Source organism: Python bivittatus, unplaced genomic scaffold (genome assembly GCF_059951505.1).
Source record: "Python bivittatus isolate LINGU-HERP-01145 unplaced genomic scaffold, Pbiv_v1 ctg000610_np1212, whole genome shotgun sequence".
Classification (NCBI taxonomy): Eukaryota; Metazoa; Chordata; class Lepidosauria; order Squamata; family Pythonidae; genus Python; species Python bivittatus.
Window position 1 is genome coordinate 2,736,927 of NW_028277088.1, and position 22,923 is coordinate 2,759,849.

Consider the following 22,923-nt stretch of genomic DNA (forward strand, 5'->3'; position numbering starts at 1 on the left):
AGCCCTAACCAGGTTTAGTGTGTCATGGGGCTGAAGCCAGGCAGGCATGTCCTTCCCTGTCTGGGTTCAGCCCACAAAACCAACATGTGTTTATCCCTAAGCTATCAAACCACGGTTTAGGGTTCAGCCTGGGGTGTTCTTTAACTAACCATGATTAAACTATGGTTAAGCCTGGGCTGCTCCCCAGTCAGCTCTCCTCGCCTACAGCCTCAATCCCACCCCAACTAGGATGGCCACCTCGGGTGGGGATGATGGGCTTTGGCGTCCCGAAGGCGCCCTCCGCGGCTGAGGGAGGCGTGAAGCTTCCCCTCCCCCAGAAAATCTAGCGCGAGCCTGAATAGGCCCCGCCCCTTTTCCAGCGCGCGCTTATAGAATCGCCCCCGCCCACAAAGGCCATGTTCGGTCGCGCGCATTCCCTCCTCCGCTTCCTCCAGCGCCTTTGGAAAGGGCATGCAGCCTCTCCCCTTCTGCTTTCTAACGGTCTGTAAGGCGCGAGACAAGGAACGAGTGCGCATGCTCCTACGGTAGGTTCCCCCCCGCTTCTCCTCCTGCTGCCTGGCCACGCCTCCCGCCCTGCGCTGCCTCCCCCTTTCGGCCGCGTGCGAGAGAGAAGGAAGGCGGGGGGGGGACAAAAAAAAAGCCCCAACCCATCCCTCGCTTCCCGTCGTGCTTTGCGGGGCCCTTGGCACTGACGTGGCCGCCGGGAACCGCCATCTTGTGCGCAGTGAGGGAGGCAGGCAGGGAGGAGGAAGGCGAAGGCCAGAAGCAGGCAGGCACCCGGCGGGCCCGGAGGACGACGACGGAGACCCCTCAGCCAGGCACACCGCGACGCCGCCCGGTAAGCAGCGAGGCCCTTGCGCTCTCCCCGCGGCAGGCCGCCCGGCCCGGCCCTTCCCCAGCGACCCGCGCGGAGGCGGCCGGGCCTAGCTCGGGGCCGGGCGGGGCAGAGTCCCACCGGCGCCCGCTGTTCTCCCGGCCCAATTGGGGTCGGCGACCCGGGGCTCTTCCCCTCCCCTCCTTTGGCCTGCCGGCTCTGCCCCGCCCTTGCCCGCTTCCCCCCCACCGGCGTCCTCTGGAGGCGTAGTACCACCACTCCCATCATCCACACCGCCCCACGCGGGAGAACGGATAGGGGGAGTAGTCGGACGCTGCTGGAGGGCTCCCGGGCGAGCAGGCGGACCTGCGCGGGGATCCTCTCCCGGTAGGCCTTGGGCGAGGGCCTGAGGGAGTGCTTGCCTTTATCCTCGCCTGCCGGGGGAGTCACTCCTTCCAGCCCCTGTCCTGACGCTTTGGCGTGGCTGAGTGGCCAGGAAACGGGGGAGAAGGGACGTTGGCCCTCGGGCGGGGTTGGGGGGGTTCTTTTTTCTTTCCTTGGCTGGAATTCGGCCCAGGATGGGGTGGGGATTTTGATCCCTTAGTCACTCGCTGGTGACTTCATCCGCAGGACAAACAGTTGCGCAAGGGCAGGGAGTTTCAAGTACATTGTGGTAGAGGAAAAAACTCTTCCTCTTTAGTCTTAGTTGAGGAAGTCAGACTCAAAACTCTGGATTTACACGCCGTGGACAAGGGTCTTATGAAAGCTGTTTCCTGAGTGTTCCCACTTCCAGGGTTGTGAACTGGATCCGTAAGTACAGTATAATTCTGAGGATCAGAGTCATCTCAGAGCGACATGACTTGGTGCACAGATTTCTTTTTCCTGAAATGCCAGGAAATGTCAGGCTGGATTGATACGGCTAGTCTCTACTGGTCAGCCCAATGCACTGCCCTGGAGAAGTTCTCACCCTGTTATGCTTTGGGCTGATATGTTTTTTGAGAAAAAGTGTTAAATAGATTCTCTTGGTTGTCAGTACATGGCAATGACATGTCCCTCATACATACTTGAGATAATGAAGGTGGGCAGTTGCTTTTAAGCATTAATTTTTGTGTTTAACAACCAGGTTTCTCAATGAAACAATGCCAAAGGGAATGGCATTTCTAAGATTCTTTTTTCTCAGTGAATTCTACCATGGTATTTTCTGCTATTTAACTCATCTATCTTTCAGTGATGTAGTTCACTACCATACCTTAGATTTTGGATGGCTTAGGTTTTCATCGGTATCTTTGTGACATGGGAGCGATATAAGCAAGATGCAGGAACTAATGTAGATTCAGGAGCAAATACCTCAATTGCTCAGCTTCATTCCCCCCCCCTTTTTTTTCCCAATGTAGACTTTTCCTTGTTTGTTCATTCATTAAAACTTTGTGGAAGTTACTATCTTCCACAAAGTTCAATGCTACTCTATACCGTCTTTCTCATCATCTACACTCTTGAAAGATTTGGAGATTTCAGCGTTCTTTTACAACTCAGGGAACCTGTAGCTCTCCTTAAAGAATGTGCATAGGGCAAACACGCTTGTATATAATTTACTGCCGATCATAGGTGACAGATAAAAGATAGTATTACACTGCTGCCATAATAAATTCAGGGTATGCAATTTAGCATCTTCCAGATAATTTGGATTACATTTCCTGCAAATTTCAGCTAAAATGAAGAATCGAAATATCTGAGGTTTTTTTCTTTGCATTTCCTTGTTTCTGATTGGTTGCTTCAGGTACATCTTATAAGCATCTCTGAACTGAGCCCATGATTACATATAGCATGTAGGCTGGCTTCAATTGCTTGGTCTTGTATGTTTGGGGATTTAATGTGTAATTGTCTGGAACAGGCTTGGGAAATAATTATGTTAATGCAGATGTGTCTGACATTTTTTGCAATCTCCATATTTATATGCTATTTATATCTTCCTTTGAAATTAAATTAGCAACCCATAAACCATTCTATTATTGCCCCAATCCTGGATACAGTCACTTCACGCTTGCCATAATGCATTAGTTACAACGTGCAACCTCATCAGGGAGGTATAAATTCCTGAGCACTGCAGTGCAACAATGGATTTATTATTGTCTTAAATCAGGAGGACAGCCCCAAGTTACAAGAGCAAGCATTGTATCCCCGTCTCACTCTCCTAGCTTCAAGCAAGTTGTAAGCTTTTGGGTGCCTGATGGATGCTCTGAGTCTGGAGAACCTGTGGCCTCTAAAGTTGGATCTCTGATCCACATCCCACCCCTTCCAGCTCTGAACTATTGGGGAGTAGTGTTTAGTTTCCATCCCTCCCTGTGTCTGCTTCAAGCTTAAAATAAGACTTTTCCTTGATGTACTGCATTTGAGGCAGAACAAGGTGTGATACCTTCTTGGAGTAATAGGTTTCTGGCAGTCACCCTCTAAAGCTTAGTTCAAATGATCAACCCTGCTTAAATTTATAAGCACTAATTACTACTTACTTGAAACAGTTGGGCTTGTAATTAATGAACTTGTAAGCAGTGGCATAGGTATTATATTAATTTATATATTGCAGTTCATTATAACCTATGTTTCTGAGTTCCAGTTCTCTCGCTGAATAAGATTGAATTAAGCATGGTAACTGTTGCCTGCTGAGTCCAAGGATAAGCAAACAGAAGCTGCATCACAACAGAAGTCTTGTGGGGGCACACGTTGCCTTGGATAAGGTTGCATTCTTTCTAAAGAGCAGGCATGCAGGTTAGAGATTCTCCAAGAGTCAGCATTCATAATGGCAATGGAAGTGGTGTCAGTGGCCCAAAGTGTTTTTGATGAATTGTGTTTTTAGTGGCCATGGCCTGAGCTGAAGGAAGGAAACGTCAAGGTTAGGTCATTATAACATACTGCAAGTATGGCTATCTTTAAAGGTGCTGTGGAAGCTTTGGTTGATACTGGATACGGTAGCAGAGTTTCCTGGGGGGAGCTAAGCAGGTGGAACTTGTTATACTTGTTTTGTACAAATAACATTGGCTGTCTCTATGTTTCTGGCTAAACTGATCTAAAGTATTGCTTTAGCATTTAAAGCATAAGTGGGTCAGAACCTCACTATCTTGTTCCACCACTTTCCATATGGCTCTGCCTGTGTATTAGAATCTTCAGCCCCTTATTGAGAGATGAGCAGCCCCAGATTTGTGGAACTGGTTCATGTATTTCCATCTTCAGTTTAAAAACTAACAGACTGAAAGCTTTTTTTAACATTTCAGTCTTTGTATTATTAATTGCTTGGGCTGTGCAGTGCTTCAGATCCTGTTTGGAAGAGATTCTTGGACCATTGACAGCTTGTTAAAGTAGCTGCTTTTTTCCTGATCACATGGCTGCTGCAGGGAACCCTTGCTTGGTTAATTTTGCAGAACTTTGTAGATATATTTTATGGCTTCCCAGCATTTCTGATTTGAAGGCAAAAAGGTGCTTCAGAGCATGTGGGAGTGTCCACATAGCATGTACTGCAATTTCTTAAGCCAAATACGTCTTAAGCCACAAGATCTCATGAAAGACACAGTTGCAGATCTGTGTGACATGTGAACCTCTGCTCCAAATCATCGCTTTACCTTCAGATTTGAAGAACTGTTTAGCCATAATATGTATTAGGAGTGGATATTCTTGAGTTGTATTGTCTATCTTCATCTCAACAACAGTGCATATCTTTAGTGGAAAAGCTTATCCATAAATAAGCCTTGGCTAGATTCTGCAAGGAAAAAAAATCAGTACTATATTAACAAACTTTCACATATCTTAGAACTCCTGTCCTTAATTCTTATGGGGAAGCTTAAGTATCCTAGGCTACTGATAAAATGTGAATGTATAATTAGATTTCCATGAGCCTTACCTGGAACAAATTGAAAATGTAACAGCAACTTTTATTCAAGCCCTTTTTTATAGCTTGTAGGCAAGGAGATCTAGTACAGTTCCAATTATAGCAGCTACTTTTTGTATTATTCATCAGTTTTCTTGCTGAGTGCTAAAACCTAGTTTCAATTCTTATTTGTAAGTAGTTCTTTGGAGAATTGTGAAATGCCACTTTACTGATGTTTTCATTTTCCTTTTACCATGGAGTCTTCATCAAAATGTTACTGCTATTTTGTTTTCCTCTAATTTTTAATCACTCTACCGTGTAAAAGCACTTATGTGCTTGCGTGTGCTGAGTTGATTAATGAGTAATGCAGCTTAATAATTTAGTAGTTTAAAACTAGAAAATATGTTCAGGTAGAACAGTGTCATGTGTGCCCTTTGCTTCTCTAGACACCTTCTATTTAGATTTTATTACTAGACACACAAAAAATATGGGGAATTTGTTTCCTTCATTGTGGTAGTTCAACCCACATGGTATCAACCGCACTATTGCAAATAGTAACGAATTTCATAAGTCTGCGGCATGGCTAAATCTAGCAGCCTGTCCGGGATTCTAGTGCAGGAATACAGAAGCAGCGCTGACGGGCTAGTTATCAAAGTATTGCATCGCATTTAGGACTAATTTAGAATTAGATTCTGAACCAGACACAATGGTAATGCCAGAAGCAGTAGTCCTCCATTGTTTCTTCCTCTTCCTATATTATCTAGTAATGAATACTTGGGTGTGAGGATTTTCAAATTTGAAGCTCAAAACAACTCAAGCTCCAAGTTTGAAATCCATGATTTGAGCTCATTTTGCCCTTGGGAAACATTCAGGGGAGTTGGAACAGCCTGTTTTGAATTCAGAATATTTTGAAGTTAAAAAGTTTTTGTGCTCCATTAATGGAATATTTGGTATGGGAAGTTACTGCAGATGCAGTGTAGCGCTGGCCAGAAAATCAGTGGCTTTTTACCAGATGTTGTGGGTGTGAAAGGAAGGGAGGATTCTTCCACTAGTTGAAGTAAATCTCTCCCTGTTGCAAATTTAAGGCAGGTTGTCAGCAGCTGAAAAAAAAATGTGTGTGAGTGACTGAGTCTATTGGAAGAGATCCTTTCTCTTCCCTGTCATGTACTTTCTCCTCAGGCATCATAGATGTCCAACTACCATGGATTTTTTTTTTTAGGGGGGACAGGATATGAAAGAACATTTGTCCTCTTAAAACACACACCTACCTGCACTCTATTAGTTGCGGTAGTGAAAACATGTTTTTAATGACATGCTGAATGGCCATCTGTAAACAAGATAAATGCTTGGTTTCTGACATCTCAGGCATTGGACAGGCTGTGGTTGTTTTGCATGAGTAGCCCTATGTGTTTAGGATGCTTACTTAACACAAAGCAATCTCTATGAAAATGTAATTCTGTCTGTGAACCCTGAGGGAATTCTCCTAGGCAATAACATGTGATATTGATCCAGAAGTCAAGGTTAGTCCAGAATGTGACAGCCACTTGCTGAGCTGGGCACCTGACTGTGTGCTGGTTACATGCAATAAACCACTATATTGGCTACCCAATAACTAGTGGACCAGATTTTCAAGGGTTTATGATTGGCATATAAAATCCAGACAGTGCATGCTCACTGGGTTGTTTAATAAACTGCTTTCAAGTCCTAAAAACATTTCTTATCCCAGCTTGACTATATGAGGGCCTGTAACAGCCCAGAGTTTAGGAGCCAGACCTGCAGAAGAGAATAAGAATAGAATAATGGCTCTTGTGTCCTTCAAAAGAGCATGGAATGGTCAAAAAGGGAATTTCTCCTCTTGGAAAGAAAGAGGGTGAGCCAGTTGGCTTAGTAGGGTAGGTGCTATGGATGCAATCCCTGGTGTATGATGGGTTTTGAAAGAACTTTGTTTCTTGAGGGAAGGGGCTGCTGTACCTCCCACTTGGTGTGAAGCCAGATTCTGGAAATGGGGGTTAATGTAAGGTCCACACAAAAGGGAAGCAGGAGAACATTTTCCCCTCTGCACCACCCCAGCCTAGGGTGGTCTGGCAGGGAAGGGGAGGAAATAGGAAGGTATGTTATAGAGCAGGGAAGCACTTGGTTATGTCCTTTCAGAAGTTCATCAAATGAGTCCCTTGAAAATTAACACCATAATGACAGGGCACACTAAGTACTGAATAAATATACTCTGTAGACCTAATTAACTTATAATAGCATAAATATATGCCTGGGAAGATCTTTTCAGGATAAATATTGCAGCTGCCCAGTTATAAATAATGTGGGAATGCTCTTCAAAGCTCATGCGAAAATATTCTTAATATTTGGTGATCTTTCATCATGAATTAAAAGCCAGTCCACAGTTCTGCCATACATTTCTCAGATAGGTATGAATTGTGTTCCAGTATCATCTCTCTAATATTTTATTGCCCTTGTTTCATAAAGTTCCAAACAGTGTACAAATGTTGCCATGCTCTATTAATTATTAATGCTTAGTTTGCCTTGTAGTGGTCAAGAATTAGCATCTGCTTCATGGTAGTCTTTTTGAAATTTGTAAAAATGTATAGCCAGAGAGTTTGGGTTCAGATATTCACATATTTGTAACTTAAAGGCCACAGTCATCATAAAACAGCCAGAGGCAGTTAGACTAAATATCTTTAATTATGTAGCTTAAATTCTAACATAGTTTAGCAGACACAATTACTCAGGGAGATTACATACAGTACTGTGCAAAAGTTTTAGACAGGTGTGAAAAATGCTGTAAAGAAAGAATGCTTTCAAAAATATATATTGTAATTCTTTGTGTTTATCAATTTACAAAATGCAAAGTGAGCGAACAGAAGAGAAATCCAAATCAAATCAATATTTGGTGTGACCACCCTTTGCCTTCAAAACAGCATCAATTCTTACACTTGCACACTTTGTACACTTGCGCAAAGTCAGGGATTTGTAGGATTAGAGTCAGGTGTATGATTAACCAATTATACCAAGCAGGTGCTAATGATCATCAATTTCATATGTAGGTTGAAACACAGTCATGAACTGAAACAGAAACAAATGTGTAGGAGGCTTAAAACTGGGTGAGGAACATCCAAACTTTGCTACTAAGGTGAGGTTGTGGAAGACAGTTTTATGTCACAGGTCATACACCATGGCAAGACTGAGCACAGCGACAAGACACAAGGGAGTTAGACTGCATCAGCAAGGTCTCTCCCAGGCAGTAATTTCAGCAGACTGGGGTTTCAAGATGTGCTCTACAAGCTCTTTGGTCGGCCAAGGAAACTTAATGCAGCAGATGAAAGACACATCATGCTTACTTCCCTTCAACATCGGAAGATGTCCAGCAGTGCCATCAGCACAGATGTGGTAGCTGTAGTGTGTAGCCCTTTGCAGGTTGGATATAAAGTATCTCAATTGTGACAGATGAAAATATATAGTAATTAAGATGGTGCAAAAAAGAGGAAGTAAGGAATATCTGGTAGAATCAAGAATGTTTATGCACATTTTTTTCTGCAAAATTACAATTTTTTTTAGTGAGATAAAAACTGAGCACAGCAACAAGACACAAGGTAGTTCTACTGCATCAGCAAGGTCTCTCCCAGGCAAAACTTTCAAAGCAGATTGGGGTTTCAAGATGTGCTGTTCAAGCTCTTGTGAAGAAGCACAAAGAAACAGGCAACGTTGAGGACTGCAGACACAGTGGTTGGCCAAGGAAACTTAATGCAGCAGATGGAAGACGCATCATGCTTACTTCCCTTCAACATCGGAAGATGTCCAGCAGTGCCATCAGCACAGAACTGGCAGAAAACAGTGGGACCCGGGTACACCCATCTACTGTCTGGAGAAGTCTGGCCAGAAGTGGTCTTCATGGAAGAATTGCGGCCAAGAAGCCATACCTCTGACATGGAAACAAGGCTAAGCGACTCAACTATACACAAAAACATAGGGACTGGAGTGCAGAAAAATGGCAGCAGGTGCTCTGGACTGATGAGTCAAAATTTGAAATAGTTGACTGTAGCAGGAGGCAGTTTGTTCACCGAAGGGCTGGAGAGCGGTACAATAATGAGTGTCTGCAGGCAACAGCGAAGCATGGTGGTGGTTCCTTGCAAGTCTGGGGCTGCATTTCTGCAAATGGAGTTAGAGATTTGGTCAGAATCAATGGTGTCCTCAATGCTGAAAAATACAGGCAGATACTTATCAATCTTGCCATACCATCAGGGAGGCATGTGATTGGCCCCAGATTCATTCTGCAGCAGGACAGCCACCCCAAACATACAGCCAATGTCATGAAGAACTATCTTCAGTGTCAAGAAGAACAAGGAGTCCTGGAAGTGATGGTTTGGACCCCACAGAGCCCTGATCTCAACATCATCGAGTCTGTCTGGGATTACATGAAGAGACAGAAGGATTTGAGGCAGCCTACATTCACAGGAGATCTGTGGTTAGTTCTCCAAGATTTTTGGAACAATCTACCTGCCGAGTTCCTTCAAAAACTCTGTGCAAGTGTACCTAGAAGAATTGATGCTGTTTTGAAGGTAAAGGGTGGTCACACCAAATATTGATCTGATTTGGATTTCTCTTCTGTTCGCTGACTTTGCATTTTATAAATTGATAAACAAAGAATTACAATATATATTTTGAAAGTATTCTTACTTTACAGCATTTTTTCACACCTGCCTAAAACCTTTGCACAGTACTGTATATGACATATTTCATTATCATTTCCCAGTATTTGAAGTGCATTGCATATAAAAAGTAAATTCACTTTCAAATTGAACTTAGCTCTTGGCGAGTGCATGCAACTTTCATAAAAACAATACATAAGTAATTATTAAACTTGTATGCCACCCAACTTTCAACAACTCTGGGCAACTCACAATCCAACAAAAAAATTACAATAAAATCAATTAAAGATAAAAGATGGCAAGTGTGATGAAGCGGGGGGATGTCTCACTCTCCCTCACTAAAGGCCTGGGTGAAGAGCCAGGTCTTCGCAGCTCTTCTAAACAGCAGCAGAATGGGGGCCATCTGGATCTCAGTCCAGAGAGCAGGTAATGCTATGGGGAAGGTGCACTTCCGAGGTCCATTGTTTAATTGAACCCGGAACGTGCCAACTGCAGGATCAAATTGTCTGGAGAGATGCTGTGGGAGGCAGGGCATACCTCAAGTAATCAGGCCCTATGCCATGTAGGGCTTTATAGGTAACAGCCAGCATCTTGAATCACACCCGAAAGCAAATTGGCAACCAGTGCAGCTCATGAAGCAAAGGTGTTACATTGGCATACTGAGACATGCCCATTATTGCTCACTCCACTGCATTCTGGACCAATTGACACTTCTGGGTGGTCTTCAAGGGCAACTCTAGGTAGACCATGTTGCAGTAGTAAAGCTACGAGGTGACTAGGGCATGAGTGCTTGACTGAAGGACTCTCTGATCTAGGAAAAGGTACACCTGGAATTGTGCAAAGGCGTTCCTGGCCACAGCTGTCACCTGCTCTTCAAGCAGGAGCTGTGAGTACAGGACGACTCCCAGATTGCATACCAACCTTGAAGTAGCTTGTTTTCCCTTCTACATGTTTTTTAGTACTGGTAGTCCTCACTTAACGACCATTCTTTTAGTGACTGAAGTTACGATGCCACTATAAGTGACTTAAGACTGGTGCCCAAAGTTATGACTGTTGCAGCACCCCCATGGTCATGTGATTACAATCCAGGCACTTGGCAAGCAGCTCGCACTTTTGACAGTTGCAGCATCCCAGGGTCACGTGATCACCACTGCGACCTTCCCAGCTGGCTTCCGGCAAGCAAAATCAATGGGGAACTGCGTGATTCACTTAATGACTGCCACAAAAGATTGTAAAATCTGGTCCAATCACTTGATGATTCGCTTAATGACTGCATCGCTTAGTGACTTAAATTCTGGTCCCAATTGTGGTCGTTAAGCAAGGACTACCTGTGTAGGTTTTGGTTAAACATTCTTTTGAAGGTTGGCAGAGACAGGTAAAAGTTGAATTCCCCTTCAAGTTGAACTCAGTTCTGGTGACTTCATGGACATGTTCATGTTGTTTTCTTGATGCAGGATGGGAGAGGTTCACCACTGGCTTCCAGGATCCTTTTTAAATGCCCAGTAGGGCTTACAGGTTTGGGTTGTCCTGGAAGTCTCCCATCTAAATGCACATCAGATCTAATTCTGCTTAGATTTTTCAAGATCAGTCAAAGTCAGCCAGATGTAGTCCCTGGCTGAGCATTTGGCTCAGCATTTGGATACAAAAAAATCAGGAAAAAGTCTTCTTTCTTTCAAAAATATTTGGTGCCTCTTTCTCTGTATGATTTCGAGATCTGGATTCAAATCTTGTTCTAGAAATTGGAATTGCCTTTGTCTCTGACTATAGCTGTAGCTTTTTTTCTGTTCCAGTGAAACTTCTGCGTTAATATTGATCACAGAATTGATAGACAGTATAATCGTTTCTGGGGGGAACCTCACCTGATAAATACACAAATAGATTCAGAATTATGACTATCTCCTCCCCTGTCATTTTTGCACCCATTTGTTTTGCTGTGTGCCTTTTGTAAGGCTGGTTGCAGCTGAGAGGCTTCAGTCCTCCACAACTGCAGTTGTGAGGTGAAGGGGTGAGTGATTATGTGGGAAGAGATGATTTGTTCATCCTGTGCTTGGTTTTGGTTTGGCAGTTCATATGAAAGTACAGTGCAGGACAGAGATGTGAGAAAACAGCATGGAACAGGTGTGGGTAATAGAGGCAGAGCACATATTGGCAGAGGCAGAAGCACTTGAAGATCCAGTGTTTTCTATTCAAGTTCCTGCAGGCACTGCCAGTTCGTGTATTACTTTCCTGCTCCTGGAGAGCTTACTAGCTCAAGCCGGTAAAATATTACTTCAACCTCCAAATCACCTGTTGGATAACTTGGTCAAACTGTTTATCATAATTGGAAATTAGCACTTTTGGTCACAAATCCAGAAATCCCTCCCATGCCTAGAGTTCCTCTTCTACAAATGTATCCAGTTTTGCAGACATACTGTCTGTCTCTCCAAATTCTGGATGGCTGACAGAAGATTTGGGAGAGTCGTTTTGGGGATTCAGCTAGTTGCAGGGCATCTCTGAGCTGGAATTTCATGTGCTTCAGGGCTGGAAGATCCTAGACAAGTAGTTGTGATGCTTCTAGTTAGAAAAGTGCGCCCAAAGTCCATGGCGCTTCATATTAAAACTAATGGGCTCCTTTGAGGAGTCAGCTGGCAGCCAGCTGTGTTTCTTCTCTGCCAAGTTTGGCTGAGTAGAAACATGGGAAGTACTAACAGCGTCATCTTTGGCCTTCTCAGTATTATGATGTAAGTAGAACAAAGTGGAGACTCCCAGGAGCATTGTTGGCTAAGCATCCGATGATGCTTGGGCTCTAGAATTTTGAACCGTTTTCTTTTAGAGAATCGCGCTGTTCAAATTGGATTCTGCCAACTTAAGAGTTTATCAAACTGGGCTCAGTTTCACAGAGGGAAAATGAATGCGTAGTGCGATAGCGATTATTTTCATTAAGGAAAATTTAATGTAATAATCTGGTAAACGCTACTGTTATCAGTACTAGATTCCTAGCATTTTTTGTTCGAATTACATATGATTAGCATTGAATAGCATCATGCCACAATCAGTGGTGGTTTGCCCTAGCTACTATTCCTATCATTAGGTAAAGGAAGAGGTGCAGTAGTCTTGGAATTACAGGTAGTCCCCAGTTTAAGAACGAGTTCCATTCCTAAGGTCTGTCCTTAAGTTGAATTTGTATGTAAGCCGGAACAATATTATTGTATAATACTGTATAAGTAGTATTGTGTAATAAACTCAAACCCTTGTGTATTGTGTATTTAACTTGAATTTTGCAAAATAGGCTCTGTTCTTAACTATGGGTTGTCCGTAAACTGGGCGTCCTTAACCCGGGGACTACCTGTATTTTTACGCTCCTGTTTCTGTGTTGAAGCCTTCTTTTTTCCTTTGGTTAGAAAACTGAGTAGAAGTTTGTAGGTATATGTATAAATAGACATAATTACAGTCAACAAACTTCAAATGACCTGTTCTGTCTTTTTGGAGTAACATGGTTTTCACACCTATAACTCTAAGCTTTCTTATGTTGTACTGACCATTTTATTGTTGTTTTTATAGAACATGGTCATTACAATAATTGTGTATTGGAGCAAACTGCCAGTCTCCTGCTGAAACGTTTTTATCTTGTGATGAAAATACCTGTTGCTCTCTTTGTGTATACTTGGCTATTTAACCCGCATAAATACTGCCTTCTAAGCTGCTGTTTACATGTTCAACTTTTATTTTGCTTTGAACCTCCATTGCCGTGAACTGGCTATGAATGCTTACATGAGCAATAAATCCCACTCTGTTCAAGACGGCTCTTAATATATGTGTTTGGGGCTAGATATGATCTTGACGTCTAACTAAGCTAATTGTCTTGAATTGTTTTAATTGTATATATATTATGTATTTTATATATATTTATAGTTCTCATGTCTTTGTAAGCCGCCCAGAGTCCCCTATTGTGGGGGAGATGGGCGGTGGAGAAATGCAATAAATAATAATAATAATAATAATAATAATAATAATAATAATTCCTTTGTTTCCTAGACTTTCTCGGCCAGTGGGTGAACATCATCCTCAAACATGGGAAATATTTTTGCAAACCTTTTCAAAGGCCTCTTCGGCAAAAAAGAAATGCGCATACTTATGGTTGGGCTGGATGCTGCAGGAAAAACTACTATATTGTACAAGCTTAAGCTTGGTGAAATAGTAACTACCATCCCTACTATAGGTAAGAATTCAAGCAGCTTTAAAGTGAAACTAAGCGGTAGTTTAAAATAAAGTTAAGGCTTATGAGTAAGTTCTGCACAGTAGAGGACCTGTGGGTAAAAATAAACGATTAGCCTGTCTGGGTTGCTTTGTGACGAGTAGCAGCAAAGATCTTGCTACCTCTGTGCTGCATTTTTACAGTTGCTTGAACTAAAGGATATTCTGTGTTTTGGACATATTACATATTGAGTGTGTAAGGTAAAAAGTCAAGATCTCAAGACATTTTTTTCCATGGAGCCTTTGTAGCATCACTGTTAAAGAAACCTGTCAAGGAAAACTGTGTAGGAGCACTCTCATTTAGTTGTTCTTGTTTGGATAAAGCTATTCTACTTTTGTTTTTAAAGGCAAGCCTAAAGTAGTCTGAGGATTCTTGAGTGAAAATGTGGCAAATTTAATAATATCTAAAAGTATTCTCTCTTTGCACTGCTTTCAGTTAATTAATTGCACTTGAAATGTTCTGGAGATAAACAGCTAAGTAAAAAGTATGAACATTACTTGTGTGGCATATTTTGTACATAGTAATGTACAAAAATTAAAATCTAGCAATCCACTCCTTGGACCATAAAGGCTAACAAGCCTTCTCTGTTTCCAGAGAGCCAGTTTGGTGTGGTGGTGAAGGTGCTGGCCTAGAAACCGGGAGATTGAGAGTTCTAGGCCTCCCTTAGGCATGAAAGCCGGCTGGGCGACTTTGGGTCAGTCACTCTCTCTCAGCCCAACCCACCACACAGGGTGGTGGTTGTGGGGAAAATAGGAGGAGGCAGGAGCATTAGGTATGTTTTCTGCCTTGAGTTACTAATGTATATAAAAAAGGTGGGAAAAAATATCATCATCAGTGGCACAGCTTGCCTCCTGGAGTCACAGTTGCGTCCTTGGGGGTTCTCAAACAAAGGTTGAACAGCCACTTGTCTGAGGTGGTCTGAAGATTCCTGCCCTGGACAAGGGGTTAGATTAGAAGACCTCCAAGGTCCCCTCCAACCGTAGAGTTCTATGTTATTACAATATATGTGTAGCTTTTTAATACCAATTTGTAAAATGCATATGGGGAAGGAAAGGTTAGGGTATGTTTTTCTAATGGATTGTGAGACTTGTTTATAACATGTGCCTCTTATCACCTTAGGGTTCAACTGGCAAGGAGAGGGGGTTGTTGAAGACCATATGTGATTGACATCATCTTGTATTAGATGGACAAGTCTATCTTTCTCCTATTAACTGAGCACATTCTCTCCCACTGTAACTGTTTAGGTTTCAATGTAGAAACAGTAGAATACAAGAATATTAGCTTCACAGTGTGGGATGTCGGTGGACAGGATAAGATCAGACCCCTCTGGCGCCATTATTTCCAAAATACACAAGGTGAGTTTTTTCTGTAAGATCCACGTACAGTTTCCATTTATAAATGAAACCCCACTTAGATGTTGACCTGTTGCAAGAGTCATTAAGTTGCACCAGAATTACACTGATAGCATCAGGGAATCTTGTGAGCTGTCTGAATCAGGTTTGAATGTTATGGAGGGTGGTTTCCACATCCCAAAGAATTCTGTTATAAACTTGGGATCTAGATAACACCCTTCTGTCTGAGTTACCTTGGTTGAATTTATTCACCTTTATGATAAAATCCGCAACCGTGTTTCGTATTATGTCTGTTTTTGGGAAATGGCCCCTCCCCCTCCATTCAAAGCACGCATAGGATGCTGGGTTTAGTCTCTGACTTCCCTGAGCAGGCCTAAAAATGAACTTAGGCTCCGTAGGTGTTGTTCAACTACAACTCCCAGCATCCCTCAATATTCACTATACTACAGGTAGTCCTTGCTTAACAACAACAATAGGGACCAGAAAATTCATTGTTAAGCAGGGCAGTTGTTAAACGAGTCACACACGCTTTTTTGCAGCGGTCATTAAGTGAATCACTGTGGTTGTTAAGCAAATCACACGGTTCCCCATTGATTTTGCTTGCTGGAAGCCATCTGGGAAGATCACAAATAGCAATTACATGACCCTGGGACGCTGCAACTATTGTAAGTGCGAGCTGGTTGCCAAGTTCCCGGATCGTGATCATGTGACCGTGGGGCTGTTGTGACAGTTGTAAGTCCCTTTGTTCAGCACCGTTGTAACTTTGAGCGGTCGCTAAACGAATGGTTAAGTGAGGGCTACCTGTAGCTGGAATTGAAGGAGTTCTGCTTTGCTGTTAGGGGACCCAGGTTTTCCATCCTGAAATTGCTGAATTAAATGGGTCAGGGCTCTGAGTCAGTGGCTGCTGGATTCACATAGCCTGTTAAAATGTAAATGCAGGTTAAGAAATAAATAATTTAATATAATGCCCAGAAGACTTGAGCCGTAGACCAGGAGGAAGAGTAATCCGCATTCTACCTTTGTCATGAATTTGGGTGATCCTTTGTGCCTGGCACACTAGCAGCCTTTGCTTAATTTGGTTTTCCTCATCAAAATATTAAACTCTTCTGCTAAATCAGAGAAAGAAAATAGAAGAAATTGTTCATTTGGTGTTAAGAGTGGAAGGTTTAGTGCAGTGTTATTGTTGTATAGAAGTATTTGTAATGTCTTTCAGCTTCTTGCTGTATGTAGTTGGAAGTTTATACAAAAAAATCCAGTTGATAGTTTCATTTCTTTCCTTCCTTCCTTCCTTCCCTCCCATGGTGGTATCAGAGCTCCTTTCAGGGTGACATTTTAGTCACTTTGCCAGCAGATTAACCACATCAGCATGTTGCTGGTAGAAATTGGAGCAGTGATGCTCATCTCAGATGAATGCAAAAAAAAAAAAAAAATGAGGGGAGACAACGTACTATTCTGTCCCACATTGTAAAACGGTTTCTACTCAAATTGTTGTTCTTAACTGCTTTGTCCGTAGCCTTATCACAAAGAATCTTGCCAGTCCTTTGTTAACATTTTAACTCTTCCCCTTCCTAAGATTTCCAGTTTTGTCTAAAGAAGTCCTGTTTATCCTTTCTATATTTTCATTTCCCAAAGCCTCAAATTCTCTTGAGTGAGACCAATCTTATAGCATGTTAGATTTTGGAAGCAAATCCAGAAGATCACTCTCTGTGAGGTGGTTCTCTTGCCTTGATCAAATTTGGTATTTAAACAGAGTAAATTACCCCTTGCAAAGTTTACTGCCTTTAAGCTCTTATATGACTGGCTTAAACCCAGTAATCAAAGGAAATGGATTAAGATACATGTAGATTGTGAACTGTATTTACAAACACCTGGAAGTCAATTTTCTATTACCATGAGCCTAATGTAGCAATATGTTTCTCTCTCTGTGTGTACCTACTAAGACTTAAATTATAAAAGTAGTAACAATTTTCCTCTCTAGATGAAGACCCCCCCCCCCCAAATCCCCATTGTTCAATTTTGAATCAGCCATCTAGATCAGTGTTTCTCAGCCTTGGCTACTTTTAAGATGGGTGGACTTCAACTCCCAGAATTCCCCAGCCAGCATGGCTGGCTGGGGAATTCTGGGAGTTGAAGTCCACCCATCTTAAAGTGGCCAAGTTTGAGAAACACTGTGCTAGATGGCTGGCTGTTAGAGTCCCTGGCACATTCCTAGTTAACAATTGCTGTTTCCTTTTAGGTTTGATCTTTGTGGTTGATAGTAATGACAGGGAGAGAGTCAATGAGGCCAGAGAAGAACTTATGAGAATGTTGGCAGAAGATGAGCTCAGAGACGCTGTCCTTTTAGTGTTCGCTAACAAACAGGTACGTGTGAAAAGATTACACCAGGGAGCCCTCAGCCTCCTGGTTGTTGCCCAGTCTCATTTTAGAATTTAGAACATCTGCTTGTTTTGCGATGGTGACAGAATAGCAGTGGGTATGTTCTGATAACTCTAGGAAACAAAATATGTGATCTGTGGCACCTTAGTTGAGCTCCACCAAAGTGATGGACAATATTTAATTGTTTGTAGTTTATTCATCCTGTTTATATGGTTGCCCACCATACCAGGCTAACTAGGGTTAAAAAAATCAAATGCAAATTAAAATGATAAAATAATAAAATATACTGTACTGGGGGCCAGACACACCACTCATATAACTGGCCCAGTGCTTGGGAGAACCACTAGAGCTTCAGGGTCTTCCTAAAGGTCAGCAGGGTAGGGACCAACCAAATTATGGGGCTGTTCCATGGGGCAAGTGCTGTGACAGAGAAGGCATGTCTCCTGGATCCCACAAGGTAACCCTGCTTAACTGATGGGCCTCAGGGCCTGCCAGTCAAGTTGGATCTTATAGGATGGGCAGAGATAACTGGAGACAGATGGTCTTGCAGCTATCCAGGCCCTCTGCCAAAAAGGGCTTTATAGGTGACTCCCACATCAGTCAGTGCAGCTTTGGTGGAATCGCAGAGCGGTCTCACTGTTTTTCAACCGTTGCTTGGTGTGGAATTCGAAATAATTGCATACCAGGAAGCTGACCTAAAAGATCTAAGAAGATACTTGGAATTCTTACACTGTGTGCTAATGACAACCAAAAGAATCAGTCTTCCTATGACAACAGCGAGATTCTCTCTCTCACACACACCCCTCAATCCACATTTGAAAAATCACTGTGCTGCTTGTCTTACAATTAACATTCATGATGTAAGAGGAGTGGGCAGATTGAAGCTCATCACCTCCCCCAAGTTTTGTCCTAGTCCGAACTTTATGCCTCAAAAGTTAAGCAGTGAGGCGCTAAATTGCAGCAGCTTTCACTCCTGCCCATCTTGCATCCAGGACACGGCTGTCCGTGGGGTAGGGGCAGTCAGAAGATGGCATGGCTGTACAATCAACACCCGCACCTTTTTTACGCATGGTGGCAACTGCACATGCTTCTGACCCAAGGCCGCTGAGGCCCTTAATCATAATCCGCCCATCGCAGACACAGGGAGGGAGGGAACACTTCAAGAACACCATGGTTCTTCCCCCGGGCACTGGGCCAGATCATATGCCATTGAGGAATTGGCAATAAAATTTGAATGCTTCAATATTTTCAGTATTCCTCATTGATAGGATAAAAACTAAATACCCGAGGAGCTTTTTATTCCCTAACGTTTGTTTGTTTACCTAGTATGTGGTACAAAGTTAACAGTTAAGAAATTTTTTTATTATGCTTTATGTTTTGCTCTTCCTCTTCGGGGGTGAGGTGCCCCCAGGGCCCCAAAAGAGTTTGCCCATTCTTAGACACAACAATCTTGCACCTTAACTTTAAAAGGAAAGAAAAGAATTGCTTTCATGTAGTCTGGCACTGACTGAAGTCTGGAAGTGGTGGCATTTGAGCTCCCACTCTGGAGTCAGGGTTGGGTCTCCCTCATTTTGGTCTGGTAGCTGCAAAGTGCTGTTGGTTGGCAACTGCATTGTCTCCTGCAAAGTTCACTGAGGAAAAGGAGTTTCTTCAGTGGAGTTGTCAGCCTAAGTTTGTACCTCACTTCTTCCTGAAATACTGCCACTTTTTATCTGGTTAGCTTAAAAGTTTTATCAGTTACCCCCCAGTTTGGATTTACTTTCATGCTCATGTAATGCAGGCTGCGCTTAATGGCATTCTGTGCTCACAGCAGTTGTAAGAGTTCTATGAAGCAAGTTCTCTCGAATACCCTAAGACAGAAGGAAAAATAGATAATTGTAGTAGATTCATAAGAGAAGTTGCTCCCCAGAGTTCAGAGTCTTAACAGTCCCTAAATGGAAAGATATGAAAACCTGTTATTTCCATAATATTGAGAAATATCACGGATTTCATTCATTCAATTTGTAAAGCCGCCCATCTCAAACACGTGACTCTGGGCTGCGAGCAATCATCAAATCAATTAAACCAATTTAAAACACAATGCAAAAAGAATTTACCTGCTTTCCAGTTGAGAATCCCATTTGAGAACTTTTCCCCAGGTGTAGTTTAAGAGGTATTTTGCATATGTGTTTTGCTGTTACCATGCAGAATTCTAGCTTAGTGTTCAAGGGTGACCACCGGGTATGGTCAAAAAAAAAGTCAAGATGACGTCCATGATGGCGCCATAGAAGCTTTGCCTGTTTTTTAAAGTGCCTTGCGCAACAAAAATGGACAGAACTTCAGTCACATTGTTGCAGTTGCCATCTTCACTTCATTGGCCATACCCTGACGATGCCCCTGCGGGCATTACGTGTCATAGGGGAGTGGTAGGTGTAAAGCCTGCCACTAGATCAGTGTTTCTCAACTTCGTCGACTTGAAGATGTGTGGCATGGCTGGCTGGGGAATTCTGGGAGTTGAAGTCCACCCATCTTCAGGTTGCTGAGGTTGAGAAACACTGCACTGGATTATAGAATACAAATCTTTTTGTTCTGCCTCCTTTCTGAGGAGGACTTGGTTTATAGCATATGGATCCTTCCTGTGTGGCTGTGATGGAAAAAAATGCCTTTTCTAAAGCAAGTTGCTTCCATTTCCAGGACCTGCCGAATGCAATGAATGCCGCAGAAATCACAGACAAACTAGGATTGCATTCTCTCCGCCACAGAAACTGGTACATCCAGGCCACCTGTGCCACCAGTGGTGATGGTCTCTATGAAGGACTGGACTGGTTGTCCAATCAGCTCCGAAACCAGAAATGAAGCCCTAAAATATTCCTCTTTTCTCCATCCCTCCTCCTCCTGTTCTTCCTCCTCCTCCTGTTCCTCCTCCTCCTCCTCCTCGCTTTACTCTGATGTGGCAAACCATGCTACTTTGTAGTATTGAGTGCCGGAAACTGTTTTCACATCTCTTGTCACAGGATGTCCTTCACCATGCTGTACATGTGGCAAAACCACGCCTGAAAACAGTTTAGGGTTCTTATTTAATGTAAATAGTTCTTGTTTCCCATGAGGCAGTTTCTGGTACTCCTATGCAATATTACTCAGCTTTTTTATTCTAAAGAAAATCAACTCGCTGTTCAGTACTGGGGAAGGGATTTTAAGTGGATGCAGAAAAAGGTTGCCAGGAATCTGGTTGTGTGTGAACTAGAACCGAATGTGATCCCTCTTGGCTTGGAGATCTGGGCAGAGGCCAGATTTCATGGCCGTTTTTTAGCCTGGGGATGAGTTTCTTTTAAGAAAACGGGAAAAAAAAAAAAGGAAAAAAGGAAAGCTGAAACACTTGAACACAATACCCTTCGTGATTTCTGCAACAACTTGAAGAATACCAGCAGTTTAACTTGTTACAGATCATAGAATGAGCAGCATTCTTGGTCTTTTCTGTGCTTGACAACCTTTTGTGTTTTTATGCGAATGTGAGACTTTCCCAAGAGTTAGAGTGAAGTCAGTTGAGGTCACAGATTAAAGAGAAATTGGCCCGCAGGACCCACTGTAACCCTTTAACTCTCCCTTAGATTTGGACAAGAACTTTTTTTCCCCTCCCGCCTAAGAGTGCCATCTTCATGTTTCATGTTGAGGAGTGTAGCTTCTCCAGAAATTCTTGGACTTCTCCAGCATAGAATTATTCCCGAAGACGAGTCTCTTGCACGAAAATCACAGCAGCCCACAGCAGTTCTCAGCTCTGCCATCAGCAAGTACTGTACTTAAATAAGAAACGCCACCCAAGCCTTCTGTTGCCGCATCTAAGGGGTAAATACGAAAGCATGAGAGTTTGGAATTGCATTCCATTCTAGAAGTGTCGGATTCCATTTTGGGAACAATCCCACATCTGTGTGTGTGAGAAAACCCTTTACATCCCTCATACTGCAAGGTTCAGATTTGCCATCCAAGAAGACCTCTTAACTTTTTTTTTTTCTTTTGTATTTTGATAAAACACTGAAGAAGCTGGAGCTGTTTAAACTTTGACTTGAGGAACTATCAGAACTGGTTTGTTTAGTGTTGTGGAAAATCTCTTTATTTGCTTTCAATACAGTAATCAACTGTTTTGTATACTTGTTTTCAGTTATCATTTCAACAAACAAGCACTGTAATTAAAGCTATTAGAATAAAAATCTCTTAACGATTCCTCTGAGGTTTGGGGTTTTGCCTGTTCTCTCGTGATAGGATCTGTTGTGCAGGTACTTAAAACTGAGTGACACCGTTCGTATCTGTTACTTTCTCCACTGGTTGAGGTCTTCTCTGCGGTCCTTAAGCTGCCCCCCGTGTTCTCTCATGGTGAAGCTGGGGGGCAGCCATGCCATTAAGGGCTGGGTGGAATGAGAGGGCACCGGCCACAACCTCTGATCATTCCCATGGGTTGCACGGCAGAATGGTTGATGCTCAGCCAGCTTCAGTCTTCAGCTGAAGAGAGAAATGCCTTCCTGACCCTGTTGTCCATACAAACCAGTCTCTTCTTTAAGGGCCGGTGAAGAGGTGGACTAGGAATGTGGAGACCCAGGTTCTCTCCCCGCTTGTCCACAGAAGCTACCTATGTAACTGGATCAATCCCCACTCCTCAGTCGCAGAGCCAGGGAACTCTGGGGGGGGGAGATGCTGGACTAGGGGCAGGGAGACCCTGATTCTACTCTCTGCCTCCCCCCACCCCCCCACCCCCCCACAGAGGCTCCCTGAAGGATTTTAAGCCAGCCTCTTAGGCCAGCGGTGGTGGAGAGGAATATTTATTTATGCAATTTCTGTAGCTGCCCATCTCAATCCAAGTGACTTAGAAGAAGGAATGCTTATGTATTCTGTCTTGAGCTTCTGGTAGAAAGGGTATAAATCTAATTTGATGAGCATCTGAGTTCCTAGAAAGGAGCAGGATCCTGGGCTCCTTAGAAGTAGATGTGCTCCAGAGGGTTCTTGTATTACCTTGCCTGGTATAGGAGCTTTTTGACCCCCATTCAGATAAACCCCTTTCTCTGTAAGATGCTCTTGAGTACTTTCTGAAACCACAGAAGCATGGGTGAAGGTGCCCATGCCAGCTTAGTAATAGCCATGCTAGAAGCACCAGTGTGAGAAGAAGCCAAAAATGTTTTCACTTGAGAAAGCCACAATGTTCTCAAAACATGCGATTAAGTGGCTTCTCTCAGCTCCAGTTGGAAATTTGCCTGGGCTGTTGTGAGGCCATAGGATTGTTCACAAGCATTTATTACAATAAAGGGAGCAGGATTCAGTCTTGCATAGCCAATTGTGAGAATTGCATAGAACGGTGTTTCTCAACCTTGGCAAGTTGAGAAGAATTCTGGAAGTTGAAGTCCACCCCTCTTCAACTTGCCGTGGTTGAGAAATGCTGTCATAGAAACTCATATTGAGATGGAAAAATATAGGTGGATTTCAGGGGAAAGTCAGCCTGGAATGGCTGAGCTTTTGTGGTAGGGAACTTCAAGGCCTAAATATGGAGGCCAATAAGATGGTTTGAGAGAAGGGAAGTGTTTTCCTAAGCTTCGGTTGCTTTAAAGCTTGAAGAGTGATCCTGAAAGATGTTCTTGTTTGCTAAGCTGGGGAGAGGCTTCCCCCACGAA

At 43.0% G+C, this 22,923-nt stretch overlaps 1 protein-coding gene across 1 annotated transcript; it reads left to right on the forward strand.

Annotated features, from left to right (window-relative positions):
* The first annotated feature begins 650 nt into the window (after window positions 1-650).
* On the forward strand, window positions 651-21,494 carry ARF1 (ARF GTPase 1). The gene is made up of 5 exons (XM_088150002.1): window positions 651-838; window positions 13,343-13,526; window positions 14,807-14,917; window positions 17,151-17,275; window positions 19,964-21,494. The coding sequence occupies exons 2-5, from the start codon at window positions 13,379-13,381 to the stop codon at window positions 20,123-20,125; spliced, it is 546 nt and encodes a 181-aa protein (XP_088006128.1). The 5' UTR covers window positions 651-838; window positions 13,343-13,378; the 3' UTR covers window positions 20,126-21,494.
* The last annotated feature ends 1,429 nt before the right edge of the window (window positions 21,495-22,923 follow it).